Source organism: Pleurodeles waltl, chromosome 11 (genome assembly GCF_031143425.1).
Source record: "Pleurodeles waltl isolate 20211129_DDA chromosome 11, aPleWal1.hap1.20221129, whole genome shotgun sequence".
Lineage (NCBI taxonomy): Eukaryota > Metazoa > Chordata > Amphibia > Caudata > Salamandridae > Pleurodeles > Pleurodeles waltl.
This window is the reverse complement of record NC_090450.1, coordinates 1,232,203-1,251,635: the sequence shown is the minus strand read 5'-3', so window position 1 is coordinate 1,251,635 and position 19,433 is coordinate 1,232,203. Positions and strand designations below refer to the sequence as shown.

General features: G+C 44.7%; 1 protein-coding gene across 8 annotated transcripts in view; it reads left to right on the top strand.

The window, feature by feature from the left end:
- OPA1 (OPA1 mitochondrial dynamin like GTPase) overlaps window positions 1–19,433 on the top strand; it is a 278,588-nt gene that overhangs the window by 152,312 nt on the left and 106,843 nt on the right. For all 8 annotated transcript variants that reach the window (XR_011199307.1, XR_011199308.1, XR_011199309.1 and 5 more), the window contains 2 exons: window positions 12,528–12,668; window positions 18,893–19,009. Coding sequence is in view for 5 of the 8 variants with exons in the window: in XM_069212739.1 (XP_069068840.1) it covers window positions 12,528–12,668; window positions 18,893–19,009 (258 nt within the window). In the remaining 3 variants the exon portion in view is untranslated. The remainder of the gene's footprint in view (window positions 1–12,527; window positions 12,669–18,892; window positions 19,010–19,433) is intronic.

Here is a 19,433-nt window from a genome sequence, read left to right as displayed (position 1 = left end):
CTGGGGTTGTATTGCACATACAATGTGCTTTCCTTAGTGGCGCCCTAGCGCACCGATCCTAAGGCGCGCCATATTACAGTGAATGTGCTCCCCCAGGGAAGCCGTGGACCTCTGCTGCCCGAGGGCAGCACATTTAATAGAAATATGGAGCAGCTGTTTAAAAGCTGCTCTGTGTCTCTGTGCAGGCGGCACCCTGCCCGCACTTCTAAAGGGAATTAAAGATCCTCTTGCAGGCAGGTGCAGTAAGTGACTGCACTCTCCTGCAAGGTGAAGTCTGGGAGTCCATGGGACTGCTTTCTGCCCCCTCCCCAGCCTGAGGGCTACGCTTAGAAGGCACACCCAAAGTGTGCCACCTTTTTGTGAAGGACTTTCAGTGGGCCTCCTAAAGGCATGTTTGCCTCTGCACCCATGTCAGTAATATGGTGCAAGCAATTCCCTCATTTGCATGGGGTCACCCCCTCATGCAAATGAGAGAACGCCCACCAATGATAGCGCTGGCAATATATTGCACCAGCCCTATCTGTATTACAGAATGGGCCGCGCAAGCATTTGCAGCCCCTTCTGTATTACCAAAGTGCCCTAGGAGGATGCAAAGTGGATGCAAACGCCTGTTGCTCCCCCAGGCACTTCTATAATAGGGCTCCTGGTTGGCAGAGGTATGCAGCCTGTCCAAACAGGAACCACAATCCTAGACAGGGTAAGTCACAGCTTACTGTAAATTATCCTGTGCTCACCGTGGGTAGCTTGGCACAGTGCAGTCAGGCTTAACTTAGGGGGTTTGGTAGCTTGGCACAGAGCAGTCAGACTTAACTTAGGAGGTGATTTGTAAAATATTCATGCAACACTTCAAAGAGTAACATAGTGAAAACACCATAAAAAGACTCCTCACCAAGTTTTAAAAATAGAACTTAATTTCATAACTAAAACAACAACAAAGCAACAAAAATCCAAGTAGTAGAAGTCGAGATATGAATTTTCGAAGAATGAATTATAAAATCGCGCATAGAAACAGTAAGCGCCTATGGGGATATCTGGTTGTGCCGGACGAGGACAAAGTCATCAGATCAGGCGGGCCGTAATGGAGCGCAGGCCGGATACAGGGACCCACTTAGGCCCGCTGAACAAAATTACCTTGATCCTTAATTTGTGATGACAATGTGGGATGCAGCCAAGAGATGTGTCGGGGATCTCCATGCAGTTGGGATGTTGCACCAGATTTCTCCACGCAGCAGCGGTGATGTGACGATTCTGTGATTGAAGTGCCGGTTCCAAAGTGCAGTGGTTCAGAAAGCAATGTTCCAGATTTCTCTACACTGTAGAGACAATATGCTGATCTTCTCCATGCAGTAGCTTATTAAATTTGCAGGATGAAATCACGTCAGTTAATTGATCTGAAGTTAGATCATTATCTCAAATCCACTACTGCACCTCCTTGTTTTGCTGAACATCTTGAAACTAAAAGTATGTGTAGCTCATTTGCCCCGTTTGTCTTCTAGAGCTTGGAAATGTAATTTTGCATAATACAGAGTGCCCAACTTGAGATGCGCCCCCCCAGTTTCAAGGTCTGAACTGCTGTTGATTATAACATTGAGTATTCTGTTTCTTCAGTGTTGATTTTTGGCATGTCCGAGGTCTTACTTTTTGCCTATGATCCCAACTTCCATCATTTGTGGTTGATGGTTAGATTAGATGTACAGGTAGAGAAGACCCAGAGTGTTTGGGGGACCGTGGGTGACACTAGCGCCTTAGCTGTTGTAGTATGAGAACGAGATGTACGAAAAGCATATATCATCCCTGATTGACATGTTTTCACTTCATTGTAGCACAAGAAAAATGTCTGGCCTCTTCTAATGAAAAACATCTTTCTAACCAACCCCTAATGCTTAAAGATTCTTAATTTATCCTAAAACCCTCCCCAGTAGCCCTCATGACAGCTGCATTTGATTTAACCAAGCATTCGTTCACACAGTGTGAAAAATTGGGTGTTGGTTAAAGGGGACGAAGCCCCCTTTCTAGCAACAGCTACAATCCCTGTCAGGGTGAACCACAAAAAGTCCTAAATTAACCTGTATATAACCCTCTGGTAGCATGGCACAAAAGCAGTCAGGCAAAACTTAGAAGCAATGTGCACAGTATTTATGCAGTATACAAACAGTAATAAAATGAAAATACAACACAAGAATAAATTCCACACCAATTTAGAAAAATAGATTAAAGTTAGACTAGCCCTTGGTGTCACTCTAGTAGTCCTGGTGCTAGTAATGAAACAACGTTCAAGCAGCAGGCAAAGCCTCTGAGGGTTGAAGGCATGCTTCAGGCAGCAAAGCAGATATTATAGGTACAGCAAAGCAGACTTGCGGAGTACACAGCAGGCAGTCCTCTGAAAGTTTTTCCCCAGGTCCAGCAAGTGAACTGAAGCGTAAGTCTTAGGGTCCCCTTTTTATACATGGTGCATTCTTTGAAGTAGGAGAAGTTTTGAGAGAATTCCCTTTAAAGTGCTTGAAGGTTTCCTGACTCCTCTTGGCTCTAAGCTGCCTTCAAGAACAATGCAGGAGTGACAAGTCCTTTGTGTGAAGGCAGAGCACAGCCTATTCCATTGAAAGTGGGGCTGTGCCCAGCTCTGCTCCCCCACCCCCAATCATGCCAGTTGATGGCTCATCCACGCACACCTAAACCCTCTATTGTGTGGCTGTCTGCCAACTACACTCTGTCATGTGACAGAGGATAGGCTGCAGGCACCATGTAGTTTAGGGCAGGAAAATGCCAACATTCTAAAAGTGGCATTTTCAAAAGTGTAACTTAAAATCTGATTTTACAATTAAAGAGGATGTTTAATTGCAGTTTCACAGACACCAAACGTGAAATGCTCACCTGTTCCCAATCACATGTTAGCTCTTATTAAATGTAATAAGGCAACTCAAAGTTATCGTAAGGGAGACGTAGGTCACACAGTACTGAAAAAGAAATGTAGGCATTTTTCACTACCAGTATATGTACGACTTAAAAGTACATGTCCAACCTTTTAATTACAGTGCACCTTGCCCATTGGGTTGCCTCTGGCCTACCTTAGGGGTGATCTATATGCAATAAAAGGGGAGTTTAAGGCTTGGTTAGAGGGTTATATTACATGTTTTAAGGGGCTACTTGAGTTGGTGCCACAATAAGTGCGGCAGGCGCACTAGAAGCATTTAATTTACAGGTCCTGTGGGTATGGTATACCACTCTACAAGGGACTTAAAAGCAAATTAAATATGCCAAGCTTACCATGTTTAACGGGGGACCATAAGCTTGTTAGTACTGGTTACAAGTGGCAAAGTGCACAGAGGACCAAGGCCAACAAAATCTAATTCAGCAAAAGAGGGTGAATATTATTAGGGGTAACTGCAGAGATGGCCATGTACAACATTGTGATATACTGCAAACTTAGCTGCTCAAAAAGCTTCAATCAGCACATTTAATTTCTCTTCATTATGCTTTCTCATTTCACATCAATTCTTCACTTTACTCTATCTCCCTGACAACCCTACTCCCCTCCATTCAAAGCACATTCAGTAATTATTTTAAAATTGCAAAAACTTGTGCCCTCTTCACGGTGTCTTAGTTACACATTCATTCTTTACTTTGTTCAGGAGACGACTTTCTCAGCTTGCTTTTAGTAGATAAATTCAGCACACGTAGTCTTGTTATAGCACAGTAAGCTTGAAGACTGATAGATAACTGATCTGTGGGTTCTATGTTAGCTCGAAGTCTGTGACCTGATCTTGCGTTTTTCCCGTGAGTCGTTCCACCTTTATCATGTCACAATCTAAGTGCCAGTATGCAATGGTGGTGGTTCACTTTCCTTGCAGTATGAGGCTATGCTAGTTTTTCCTGCCTCCTACCAGTACCACTTTATCAAGAGAGAAGCTTTTGTTTGATGTACTAACTATGAGGGAGTCAGCCCAGAACCACAAAAAAGACCCGGCAGAAAAGGATATTCCAACTTCGTTCCCACTGCGGCCAGAATATCTGCTCGGTTCAGTTTGCTATACCGCCATTCCCTCATGTGTGGCAGACATCTCCCTGTTTGCCTTTCTTGCCAACACAGGGTGCATTTTGTTAAGTTTCTCTGGGCGTGAGCACCAGTCACACTCCACCTTGTACTGTGGTTATCTGCCTAGGGTGCTATGAGTTCTTGTCTCACCACATATATCTCCATTAAGCGTCTTTCACCCCCTGCCAATGTTTGCAGTGTTAGGAAAGGCATCCATCAGGATGCAACGTAAGAAATTTATCTGTTCGATGGACTGTGTAGCTGTAGAAACACATGCTGTGCATAAGCTCGCCATCTAGTGTTTGGTTCAGAGTAGTACAGCTTGTTTTTGTTTGAGGAAAGTTTTCGAGTCATGGGATTGAGTGACTTCTCCTCTCGGTAATTCTGCGCATGGGCATCGAGTCCTTTGTTAGATTGTTTGTCCACAGGCGGGAGAGTGAAGTAGTGAAAAAGAGTATAGTAGAATATGAAAAATGTCCATGCAATGTATTTACGTGTGTGTGTGTATATGTTCAATTGCATGTGTAGCTGCAGATACACATGCTGTGCACAGTCCGCCATCTGGTGTTGGGCTCGGAGTGTTACAAGTTGTTTTTCTTCAAAGAAGTCTTTTCGAGTCACGAGACCGAGGGACTCCTCCCATTTCGATTCCATTGCGCAAGGGCGTCGACTCCATCTTAGATTGTTTTTTTTCTGCCATCGGGTTCGGACGTGTTCCTTTTCGCTCCGTGTTTCGGGTCAGAAAGTTAGTTAGAATCTCGGAAAAAAACGTCGGTATTGTTTGCGTTCGGTATCGGGTTAGTTAGAACAAATCGACACCGAATTTTGAAGAGCTCCGGTGGCCCTTTGGGGTTTTTTCGATTCCCCCGTCGGGGCCTGGTTGGCCCGGCCACACGCGACTTCAAGGCTGATGGAACGGACCCCATTCCGCTTCTGCCCAAAATGCCATCACAAGTATCCGTATACGGATCGCCATCTGGTCTGTAACTTGTGCTTGTCCCCCGAGCACAAGGAGGATACTTGTGAAGCCTGTCGAGCGTTTCGGTCGAGGAAGATGCTGAGAGACCGAAGAGCCAGGAGACTACAAATGGCGTCCACGCCGACAGGTCAAGATCGTTTCGAGGAGGAAGAAGAAGCTTTCTCCGTCCACGAGTCGGATTCTGAAGAACTCGACGCCGAAGAAACACCCAAAACCGTGAGTAAGACGTCGAAAATCAAGACTCACGAGAAGTCCACAAAAGCCCAGGGAACGCCACCGCCAACAGGCCATGGCTTAACCCGAAAAATAGGTGACCCATCCAAGGCGCACCGACAAAGGGCATGCTGGTGTTGAAGTCATCCGACTCCGGTCGAGATACCGCCACACAGCAACCTCGGAGCCGAGACAGCAGCTCCGAGAAACTTCGGCACAGAGACAGCGGCACCGAAGAATTTCGGCACCGAGACACCACGCCGAAAATAAAAAAGGTTTCTTCGGAGCCTAAAAAGACTTCCGAAAAGGTTTCGGTTCCGAAACATCCAGCCTCAGAGCCGAAAACTAGTTCCTATACAGAGGAACAAGGATTAACCTCCCAATTACATAGATTTGGAGAGGAGCTTCAAGCTGTAGAGCCTGACTACACGCAAAGAAGGCTTCATATTCATGAGGACACAGGGAAGATAACAACTCTTCCCCCAATCAAAATAAAAAGGAAACTTGCCTTTCAACAAAAGGACAAGCAACCACAGGCAAAGGTGGCAAGGAAAACAACCCCACCACCGTCTCCACCACCATCAATACATGCATCACCAGCAACAACTCCACCACTGATGCACTCACCAGCTCATACTGCAATGAGTCAGTATGATCCCGATGCATGGGACCTTTACGATGCTCCAGTGTCTGACAACAGCCCAGACTCCTATCCTACAAAACCGTCACCACCTGAGGACAGTACATCCTACACACAGGTGGTCGCAAGGGCAGCCGAATTTCACAACATCACCTTACATTCTGAACCAATTGAGGATGACTTTCTGTTTAACACCCTATCCTCCACCCATAGCCAGTACCAAAGCCTTCCCATGCTCCCAGGAATGCTAAGACATTCGAAACAAATATTTCAGGATCCAGTTAAAGGCAGAGCCATAACTCCAAGGGTGGAGAAAAAGTACAAGCCACCGCCAACAGATCCAATCTATATTACAACACAACTAACACCAGACTCAGTAGTTGTCGGGCAGCTCGTAAGAGAGCCAACTCTCATACCTCAGGAGACGCACCACCTCCAGACAAGGAGAGCCGCAATTTGATGCAGCGGGAAAAAGGGTTGCAGCACAAGCAGCAAATCAATGGCGTATTGCCAATTCACAAGCACTTTTGGCAAGATACGACAGAGCTCATTGGGATGAAATGCAACATTTCATTGAACACTTACCCAAGGAGTTCCAAAAAAGAGCGCAACAGGTGGTGGAAGAGGGACAAAGTATCTCAAATAATCAGATACGGTCTTCCATGGATGCAGCAGATACAGCTCCGAGGACAATAAACACTGCAATCACGATACGAAGGCACGCATGGCTGCGCACTTCAGGGTTCAAGCCGGAAATCCAACAAGCTGTGCTCAATATGCCATTTAATGAACAGCAATTGTTTGGCCGGAGGTGGACACTGCCATTGACAAACTCAAAAAAGACACCGATACAGCCAAAGCCATGGGCGCACTCTACTCCCCGCAGAGCGGAGGCACATTTAGAAAAACACCTTTATGGGGAGGGTTTCGAGGTCAACCCACAGAAGCCACAGCCTCACAAACAAGGCCTACTTACCAGGGTCAATATCAGAGGGGAGGTTTTCGGGGGCAATATAGAGGGGGCCAATTCCCAAGAAATCGTGGAAAATTCCAAGGCCCCAAAACTCCTCAAAATAAACAGTGACTCACAAGTCACACAACCCCATCACATAACACCTGTGGGGGGAAGACTAAGCCAATTTTACAAATTGTGGGAGGAAATAACAACAGACACTTGGGTCTTAGCAATTATCCAGCATGGTTATTGCATAGAATTTCTCCAATTCCCTCCAAACGTCCCACCGAAAACACACAATATGTCAAAACAACATATAGATCTTCTAGGACTAGAAGTTCAAGCATTGCTACAAAAGGACGCAATAGAATTAGTACCAAATCTACAAAAAAACACAGGAGTTTACTCACTGTACTTTCTGATACCCAAAAAGGACAAAACTCTGAGACCAATACTAGATCTCAGAACACTAAATACCTACATAAAATCAGACCACTTTCACATGGTCACATTACAAGACGTAATCCCACTGCTCAAACAGCAAGACTACATGACAACATTAGAGCTAAAAGATGCGTATTTCCATATACCAATACATCCTTCACACAGGAAATACCTAAGGTTTGTATTCCAAGGAATACATTACCAATTCAAAGTGTTGCCATTCGGAATAACAACTGCGCCAAGAGTTTTTACAAAATGCCTGGCAGTGGTAGCTGCACATATCAGAAGGCAGCAAATACATGTGTTCCCGTACTTAGACGACTGGTTAATCAAAACCAACACGCTAAGACAGTGTTCACAGCACACAAAATATGTCATACAGACCCTTCACAGGCTAGGTTTCTCCATCAACTACGCAAAGTCACACCTTTTTGCCGTGTCAAACACAGCAATACTTAGGAGCGACAATCAACACAGCAAAAGGGATTACCACTCCAAGTCCACAAAGGGTTCAAACATTTCACAAAGTAATACAGGCCATGTATACAACACAAAAGATACAAGTCAAAACGGTAATGAAACTCCTAGGCATGATGTCTTCATGCATAGCCATTGTCCCAAACGCAAGATTGCACATGCGGCCCCTTACAACAGTGCCTAGCATCACAATGGTCACAAGCACAGGGTCAACTTCTAGATCTGGTGTTGATAGACCGCCAAACATACACCTCGCTTCAATGGTGGAACAGTATAAATTTAAACCAAGGGCGGCCTTTTCAAGACCCAGTGCCACAATACGTGATAACAACAGATGCCTCCATGATAGGGTGGGGAGCACACCTCGATCAACACAGCATCCAAGGACAATGGGACACTCAGCAAAAACAGTTTCACATAAATCACTTACAACTGTTAGCGGTATTTCTAGCGCTGAAAGCATTTCAACCCATAATAAGCCACAAACACATTCTTGTCAAAACAGACAACATGACAACAATGTATTACCTAAACAAACAGGGAGGGACACACTCAATGCAGTTGTGTCTTCTGACACAGAAAATATGACATTGGGCGATTCACAACCACATTCGCCTAGTAGCACAATTTATTCCAGGAATTCAGAATCAGTTAGCAGACAATCTCTCTCGGGATCACCAACAGATCCACGAATGGGAAATTCACCCCCAAATACTGAACATTTACTTCCAGAGTTGGGGAACACCACAAATAGATCTATTTGCAACAAAGGAAAACGCAAAATGCCAAAACTTCGCATCCAGGTACCCACAAGATCAGTCTCAGGGCAATGCGTTATGGATGAACTGGTCAGGGATCTTTGCTTACGCTTTTCCCCCTCTCCCTCTCCTTCCATATGTAGTAAACAGGTTGAGTCAAAACAAACTCAAACTCATACTAATAGCACCAACATGGGCAAGGCAACCTTGGTACACGACACTACTAGACCTGTCAGTAGTACCTCATGTCAAACTACCCAACAAACCAGATCTGTTAACACAACACAAACAACAGATCAGACATCCAAATCCAGCATCTTTGAATCTAGCAATTTGGCTCCTGAAATCCTAGAATTCGGGCACTTGCACCTCACACAGGAAGGTATGGAGGTCATAAAACAAGCTAGGAAGCCTACCACTAGACACTGCTACGCAAACAAGTGGAAAAGATTTGTGTATTACTGCCAAAATAATCAAATTCAGCCATTAACCGCATCTCCAAAAGATATAGTTGGATATTTACTACATTTGCAAAAATCAAATCTAGCTTTCTCTTCCATAAAAATACATCTCACCGCAATATCAGCTTACCTACAAATTACTCATTCAACTTCACTATTTAGAATACCAGTCATTAAAGCGTTTATGGAAGGCTTAAAAAGAATCATACCACCGAGGGCACCACCTGTTCCTTCATGGAACCTCAACATTGTCTTAACAAGACTCATGGGTCCACCTTTCGAGCCCATGCATTCTTGTGAAATGCAATACTTAACGTGGAAAGTTGCATTATTGATTGCCATCACATCTCTAAGAAGAGTGAGCGAGATTCAAGCATTTACCATACAAGAACCATTTATTCAAATACATAAAAATAAAGTAGTTCTAAGAACAAATCCAAAGTTTTTACCAAAGGTTATCTCACCGTTCCACTTAAATCAAACAGTAGAATTACCAGTGTTCTTCCCACAACCAGATTCTGTAGCTGAAAGAGCACTACATACATTAGACATCAAAAGAGCACTAATGTACTACATTGACAGAACGAAACTAATTAGAAAAACAAAACAACTATTTATTGCCTTTCAAAAACCTCATACCGGAAATCCAATTTCAAAACAAGGCATTGCTAGGTGGATAGTTAAGTGCATTCAAACCTGCTATCTTAAGGCAAAAAGAGAGCTGCCTATTACACCAAAGGCACACTCGACTAGAAAGAAAGGCGCTACCATGGCCTTTCTAGGAAATATTCCAATGAACGAAATATGTAAGGCAGCTACATGGTCTACGCCTCATACATTTACTAAGCACTACTGTGTAGACGTGTTATCTGCACAACAAGCCACAGTAGGTCAAGCCGTACTAAGAACTTTATTTCAGACTACTTCCACTCCTACAGGCTGAGCCACCGCTTTTGGGGAGATAACTGCTTACTAGTCTATGCACAGCATGTGTATCTGCAGCTACACAAGCCACCGAACGGAAAATGTCACTTACCCAGTGTACATCTGTTCGTGGCATGAGTCGCTCATTTGGGCCATGAGAGCTTGGCTAACTCTAAAAATCGTCCCACTTGGAAAGGTGAAGGCTGCACTTTTTGGAATTTGGGTCATCCACAAGACCTAGACACATCTGAAAATTAAACACCTGGACGATTCCATGGTGGTGTGGTTCACATGCACCACAACATTTTTTTATCCACAGTGCCCTGCAAACCTCCAACTTTTCTGGAAATCACACATTTTTCCCACATTTTTTGTGATGGAACCCTTCCGGAATCTGCAGGAATCCACAAAATTCCTACCACCCAGCATTGTCTCATCTATACCGATAAAAAATCTGCCCCACTTGTCAGCCTAAAAATGTTTTTTCCAAACTGCCCTTTTGGACCCGCTTTGGTGCCCCCTCAATTTCGACATGTTTTTGGCTCTTCCCTGTCACAGGCACTTGGCCCACCTACACACGTGAGGTATCATTTTTACCAGGAGACTGAGGGGAACGTTGGGTGGTAGGAAGTGGTTCCCAGTGCGGTGAGTTTGATTTTTTTTTTTTAGCTAAATTTGAGGTTAGATGAGGATTCTGGGTAAGAAAACATTGGGGGATCCATGAAAGTCACACCTCCCTGGACTCCCTCGGGTGTCTAGTTTTCAGAAATGTTTGGGTTTGGTAGGTTTCCCTATATAGCTGCGGAGCCCAGGACCAAAAATGCAGGTCCCGGGTAGTTTAGTATTTGATCGTTTTGATGTGCCCACATAGTGTTTTGGGGCATTTCCTTTTGCGCGCACTAGGCCTACCCACATAAGTGAGGTACCATTTTTATCGGGAGACATTAGTGAACACTGGGTGGAAGGAAATGTGTGGTTCCTCTCAGATTCCAGAACTTTCTGTCACCGAAGTGTGAGGAAAAAGTGTTTTCTTGGCCACATTTTGAGGTTTGCAAAGGATTCTGTGTAACAGAACCTGGTGATAGCCCTACAAGTCACCCCATCCTGGGCTCCCCTAGGTGTGTAGTTTTCAAAAGCACACAGGTTTCGCAGGTTTCCCTAGGTGCTGGCTGGGCTAGACATCAAATTCACAGCTAGGCACTTTCCAAAAAACATCAGTTTTCAATGTAAAAATGTGATGTGTCCATGTTGCGTTTCCTGTCACGGGCATTAGGCCTACCAACGCAAGTGAGGTACCATTTTTATTGGAAGACTTGGGGGAACACATAATAGCGGAACAAGTGTTCTTGTCTTTCTCTACATTTTTTCCTTCCAAATGTAAGACAGTGTGTAAAAAAGACGTTTATTTCAGAAATGCCCTGTAATTCACATGCTAGTATGGGTGCCCCGGAATTCAGAGATGTGCAAATAACCACTGCTTCTCCACACCTTATCTTGTGTCCATTTTAGAAATACAAAGATTTTCTTGATACCTATTTTTCACTCTTTATATTTCAGCAAATGAATTGCTGTATACCCCGTATAGAATGAAAACCCATTGCAGTGTCCAGCTCATTTATTGGCGCTGGGTACCTAGGGTTCTTGATGAACCTACAAGCCCTATATATTCCCGCAACCAGAAGAGTCCTGCAGACGTAACGGTATATTGCTTTAAAAAATGACATTGCAGTAAAAAGTTACAGAGTAAAACGTGAAGGAAAATGGCTGTGTTTTTACCTCAATTTCAATATTTTTGTTATTTCAGCTGTTATTTTCTGTAGGAAAATCTTGTAGGATCCACACAAATGACCCCTTGCTGAATTCAGAAGTTTGTCTACTTTTTAGAAATGCTTAGCTTCCTGGGATCCAGCATTGGTTTCACACCCATTTCTGTCCCTAACTGGAAGGAGGCTTAAAGCACAAAAAATAGTAAAAATGGGGTATGTTCCAGTAAAATGCCAAACTTGTGTTGAAAAATGTGGTTTTCTGATTCAAGACTGTGTCTGGTCCTGACTGCTGGGAAGCTGGTGATTTTAGCACTGCAAACCCTTTGTTGATGCCATTTTCAAGGGAAAAAACCACAAGGCTTCTTCTGCAGCCCTTTTTCCCATTTTTTTTAAATAACATTTTGCTGTATTTTGGCTAATTTCTTGGTCTCCTTCAGGGGAACCCACAGACTCTGGGTACCTCTAGAATCCCCAGGATGTTGGGGAAAAAAAGGATGCAAATTTGGTGTGGATAGCTTATGTTGACAAAAAGTTATGAGGGCCTAAGCGCGAACTTCCCCAAATAGCCAAAAAAAAAAGGTGTGGCACCTAAGGGGGGAAAGGCCTGGCAGCGAAGGGGTTAAAAAAAAAAAGAAACCATTACTTCCTACTGCCACTGAAGTGGTTGACAGCAAACTTTAGGCCATGCATAGCATGTGTTACTATATAGAGGAGCCACTCAGAGCCTGTTTGTAGTGTTGCAGTAATGTCCACTGCAGTTCACGCCTCTTTGAATGGTTTTTCATTGTGTAATCTTACAAGTAGTTGCTCATTTCTCTTGCAAAGCTGACTTTTGTAAGGTGTCAATATTTTAAAGTTCTGACTTTGTTTTCTAAAGGCCGTTCGTAGCGAAACCAAGGCAGAGCTGGAGAAGATGATAAAAGTTAATGAAGACCACCCTGCCTACCTTGCCAGCGACGAAGTGACGACAGTCCGCAAAAATCTCGAGGCCCGGGGAGTAGAGGTCGATCCAGTGCTGGTGAGAAGTGAAGCAAAAGACCTATCTGCCATGTTCTAGAATACTGAAGGACTCTCTAGTGAGACTAACACAACCACCAGCTGCAATGCGGCCTACTCAGACACTCTCATACGATCTATCTGCCATCTGTGAACCTACATACAGACTCTATTGAGATTTACACAACCACCAGCTGCAATGCAGCCTACTCAGACACACTCATACAATCTATCTGCCCTCCGTGGACCTACATACAGACTCTTTATTGAGATTTACACAACCACCAGGTGCAATGCAGCCTACTCAGACCCTCCCATACAATCTATCTGCCATCCGTGGACCTACATACAGACTGTTTATTGAGACTTACACAACCACCAGCTGCAATGCAGCCTACTCAGACCATCCCATACAATCTATCTGCCATCCGTGGACCTACATACAGACTCTATTGAGATTTACACAACCACCAGGTGCAATGCAGCCTACTCAGACACACTCATACAATCTATCTGCCATCCGTGGACCTACATACAGACTCTTTATTGAGACTTACACAACCACCAGCTGCAATGTAGCCTACTCAGACCCTCCCATACAATCTATCTGCCCTCCGTGGACCTACATACAGACTCTATTGAGATTTACACAACCACCAGGTGCAATGTAGCCTACTCAGACACACTCATACGATCTGTCTGCCCTCCGTGGACCTACATACAGACTCTATTGAGATTTACACAACCACCAGGTGCAATGCAGCCTACTCAGACCCTCCCATACAATCTATCTGCCATCCGTGGACCTACATACAGACTCTTTATTGAGACTTACACAACCACCAGCTGCAATGCAGCCTACTCAGACCATCCCATACAATCTATCTGCCATCCGTGGACCTACATACAGACTCTATTGAGATTTACACACCCACCAGGTGCAATGCAGCCTACTCAGACACACTCATACAATCTATCTGCCATCCGTGGACCTACATACAGACTCTTTATTGAGACTTACACAACCACCAGCTGCAATGTAGCCTACTCAGACCCTCCCATACAATCTATCTGCCCTCCGTGGACCTACATACAGACTCTATTGAGATTTACACAACCACCAGGTGCAATGTAGCCTACTCAGACACACTCATACGATCTGTCTGCCCTCCGTGGACCTACATACAGACTCTATTGAGATTTACACAACCACCAGCTGCAATGCAGCCTACTCAGACCCTCCCATACAATCTATCTGCCATCCGTGGACCTACATACAGACTCTTTATTGAGACTTACACAACCACCAGCTGCAATGTAGCCTACTCAGACCCTCCCATACAATCTATCTGCCCTCCGTGGACCTACATACAGACTCTATTGAGATTTACACAACCACCAGGTGCAATGTAGCCTACTCAGACACACTCATACGATCTGTCTGCCCTCCGTGGACCTACATACAGACTCTATTGAGATTTACACAACCACCAGGTGCAATGCAGCCTACTCAGACCCTCCCATACAATCTATCTGCCATCCGTGGACCTACATACAGACTCTTTATTGAGACTTACACAACCACCAGCTGCAATGCAGCCTACTCAGACCATCCCATACAATCTATCTGCCATCCGTGGACCTACATACAGACTCTATTGAGATTTACACACCCACCAGGTGCAATGCAGCCTACTCAGACACACTCATACAATCTATCTGCCATCCGTGGACCTACATACAGACTCTTTATTGAAACTTACACAACCACCAGCTGCAATGCAGCCTACTCAGACACACTCATACGATCTGTCTGCCCTCCGTGGACCTACATACAGACTCTATTGAGATTTACACAACCACCAGCTGCAATGCAGCCTACTCAGACCCTCCCATACAATCTATCTGCCATCCGTGGACCTACATACAGACTCTTTATTGAGACTTACACAACCACCAGCTGCAATGCAGCCTACTCAGACCATCCCATACAATCTATCTGCCATCCGTGGACCTACATACAGACTCTATTGAGATTTACACACCCACCAGGTGCAATGCAGCCTACTCAGACACACTCATACAATCTATCTGCCATCCGTGGACCTACATACAGACTCTTTATTGAGACTTACACAACCACCAGCTGCAATGTAGCCTACTCAGACCCTCCCATACAATCTATCTGCCCTCCGTGGACCTACATACAGACTCTATTGAGATTTACACAACCACCAGGTGCAATGTAGCCTACTCAGACACACTCATACGATCTGTCTGCCCTCCGTGGACCTACATACAGACTCTATTGAGATTTACACAACCACCAGCTGCAATGCAGCCTACTCAGACCCTCCCATACAATCTATCTGCCATCCGTGGACCTACATACAGACTCTTTATTGAGACTTACACAACCACCAGCTGCAATGTAGCCTACTCAGACCCTCCCATACAATCTATCTGCCCTCCGTGGACCTACATACAGACTCTATTGAGATTTACACAACCACCAGGTGCAATGTAGCCTACTCAGACACACTCATACGATCTGTCTGCCCTCCGTGGACCTACATACAGACTCTATTGAGATTTACACAACCACCAGGTGCAATGCAGCCTACTCAGACCCTCCCATACAATCTATCTGCCATCCGTGGACCTACATACAGACTCTTTATTGAGACTTACACAACCACCAGCTGCAATGCAGCCTACTCAGACCATCCCATACAATCTATCTGCCATCCGTGGACCTACATACAGACTCTATTGAGATTTACACACCCACCAGGTGCAATGCAGCCTACTCAGACACACTCATACAATCTATCTGCCATCCGTGGACCTACATACAGACTCTTTATTGAGACTTACACAACCACCAGCTGCAATGCAGCCTACTCAGACACACTCATACGATCTGTCTGCCCTCCGTGGACCTACATACAGACTCTATTGAGATTTACACAACCACCAGCTGCAATGCAGCCTACTCAGACCCTCCCATACAATCTATCTGCCCTCCGTGGACCTACATACAGACTCTTTATTGAGACTTACACAACCACCAGCTGCAATGCAGCCTACTCAGACCATCCCATACAATCTATCTGCCCTCCGTGGACCTACATACAGACTCTTTATTGAGACTTACACAACCACCAGCTGCAATGCAGCCTACTCAGACCATCCCATACAATCTATCTGCCATCCGTGGACCTACATACAGACTCTATTGAGATTTACACACCCACCAGGTGCAATGCAGCCTACTCAGACACACTCATACGATCTGTCTGCCCTCCGTGGACCTACATACAGACTCTATTGAGATTTACACACCCACCAGGTGCAATGCAGCCTACTCAGACACACTCATACAATCTATCTGCCCTCCGTGGACCTACATACAGACTCTTTATTGAGACTTACACAACCACGAGGTGCAATGCGGCCTACTCAGACCCTCCCATACAATCTATCTGCCCTCCGTGGACCTACATACAGACTCTTTATTGAGACTTACACAACCACCAGCTGCAATGCGGCCTACTCAGACCCTCCCATACAATCTATCTGCCCTCCGTGGACCTACATACAGACTATTGAGATTTACACAACCACCAGCTGCAATGCAGCCTACTCAGACACACTCATACAATCTATCTGCCCTCCGTGGACCTACATACAGACTCTTTATTGAGACTTACACAACCACGAGGTGCAATGCGGCCTACTCAGACACACTCATACAATCTATCTGCCCTCCGTGGACCTACATACAGACTATTGAGATTTACACACCCACCAGCTGCAATGCGGCCTACTCAGACACACTCATACAATCTATCTGCCCTCCGTGGACCTACATACAGACTATTGAGATTTACACACCCACCAGCTGCAATGCGGCCTACTCAGACACACTCATACAATCTATCTGCCATCCGTGGACCTACATACAGACTCTTTATTGAGACTTACACAACCACCAGCTGCAATGTAGCCTACTCAGACCCTCCCATACAATCTATCTGCCCTCCGTGGACCTACATACAGACTCTATTGAGATTTACACAACCACCAGGTGCAATGTAGCCTACTCAGACACACTCATACGATCTGTCTGCCCTCCGTGGACCTACATACAGACTCTTTATTGAGACTTACACAACCACGAGGTGCAATGCGGCCTACTCAGACACACTCATACAATCTATCTGCCCTCCGTGGACCTACATACAGACTCTTTATTGAGACTTACACAACCACCAGGTGCAATGCGGCCTACTCAGACACACTCATACAATCTATCTGCCCTCCGTGGACCTACATACAGACTCTTTATTGAGATTTACACAACCACGAGGTGCAATGCGGCCTACTCAGACCCTCCCATACAATCTATCTGCCCTCCGTGGACCTACATACAGACTCTATTGAGACTTACACAACCACCAGCTGCAATGTAGCCTACTCAGACCCTCCCATACAATCTATCTGCCCTCCGTGGACCTACATACAGACTCTATTGAGACTTACACAACCTCCAGCTGCAATGTAGCCTACTCAGACCCTCCCATACGATCTGTCTGCCCTCCGTGGACCTACATACAGACTCTATTGAGATTTACCCAACCACGAGGTGCAATGCAGCCTACTCAGACACACTCATACAATCTATCTGCCATCCGTGGACCTACATACAGACTATTGAGATTTACACACCCACACCTAAGCCACAATGCATCCTACTTAGTCGCTCATATGGCGTGCTTGGACCCACATACAGTTTGCAGCCCGGCTCGATATGTCGAAGGATAGATTGTTGGATTGTTTGTAGAGTAACATATAAAAAGCTCCACGTGTCATGCAACGCGTTTGTAGCGAATGTTTATTAGTCGATTACTTTGAGCACCTAGATAAAGAACAACTGGCAGGTAGCCCTGAACAGATTCTGTTTGCAGACATTAGTGATTCAGGATGACTTCAGTGAAATGAAAGTTATCTGCCCAGATCTCTTGCACAGTGTTAGTATTTCATTATGTTGTCTATTTGTGTTGGCCCAGTGAATTCAGCTATATTCAATTTGAGCAAAATTTAGAGCATAATAAAAAAGCAGGAGGTAACTGACTGATTCTGATGTCTGTTTTTCAAATTACATTTCTTCAACCCGTTTTGTGCTTCTTTAATATGGAAGAACGCAAGTGGATAAATATGCAGATGAGAGAAGTGAAATACGAGGCACAGTTGATGAGACTGGACCTACAAGCGAAGGGTAGCTCAGAGAAGTTGCTTCTGAATGTAAAATTATAAAAAGGAGGTCAGAGTAGTTCAGGAAAACCTGTCTCGCTAAGCAGAGCCTTCTTGCACTCTTCCTTCTAGGAATTTATATTATAGATGGAAATAGGATTTATTTTCCATTTGCAGCCAAACAAACAAACAAAGGTTTCACGGCGGGGACACAACCCGTACTCCGGTTCCCTTTCTTCTGGGAGGGGTAATAGTTGTGATTTGGCAATCATGTTAACACCCGTCGTCAAAAGTTGAAAAACTAAATGTAAAGCAAAAGCAACCCATCCTTTTTTTCTCATTGCAAGCCCAGTGCTCGTTTCTTCTTCTAAATGTTTTCGCCTTTCTGTTGCAAATAGCCCTTTTTTCGGGGTTATCCCCTGTAACGGTAAGTGATGCAGCCCCGGAGCCGTTGACATGTGCAGCTTGTGGGTCTTAGATTGCCACTTGATCGTTTCTTTCAAGATTGCATCGGTTCGTATCTGGTACCACAGTTGAAGAGGAGGCATTCTTCACCCTTGTCCTTTCCCCTCACTGTTCTGCATCTTCCTGCCCATGAGTACCACTTTCTGTCCCTATGCGTCTGGTGTGTCCACTTTATTGACCCTAGAAAATGCCTGCATTCTTCATAATCCCCTAGTGCCGGATCTGAACCTTCCTCCCCTTGCTCCATATGTCTGGTCTTGCTGCTCCTGCATGTGCTCCTTTAACATGTTACTCGACTAACCTTTAACTTTCTTACAGCGGTTGCCATCTCATGGCCTGTTTAGACACCGTAGAGTGCCGGCTTTTCTCATCAACCTTCTTATGATAACCTTGTTTCTTGTTTTATTAATTTGACTGTTGTTCCCAATATTTTCAATCGTCTGATGCTTGACCTACCTTGATAGAAATGATTTGATGCACTACCTTGAATTTTTTTTTTTACACGTTTACATTGTGTTTTTGCAGATTAAAGACACTTGGCACCAGGTTTACAGAAGACATTTCTTGAAATCAGCGCTTAGCCACTGCAATCTCTGCAGACGAGGCTTTTACTACTATCAAAGGCACTTTGTAGACTCTGAGGTTAGTTGAAAAGACTCTGCACGTTCAGTCGGTAGTAGATCGATTGCAGGTGCCTTTAACTTCTAGTCATAAATGCATTGAAGAATGATGTCATCATGTCGGGACCCTGATGCGCTCATGGATGTTTGTATGTTTTATGCTTTGAGTTACCTGCGACCAGCTGGCAAGTACGCCTCAAACTAAGTTATTGATATCTACGCTGATGGGAGGTGCTGTGCCAGTTTTTTGGGGTGTTTTGTTTGAGTTAGGAAGGTCTGTATTTGCTGATAACTTTTAGAGCAGCATGAACAATGTATGGGTTTTATAATGCACATATCATCATTAGAGTCCACAAAGATTACACTGTGCACACTCAGATGCCGGTATTTAAATATTAAATTACATTAGAAATGGCAGGTACAAGGTACCATAAGTGCATTGCATT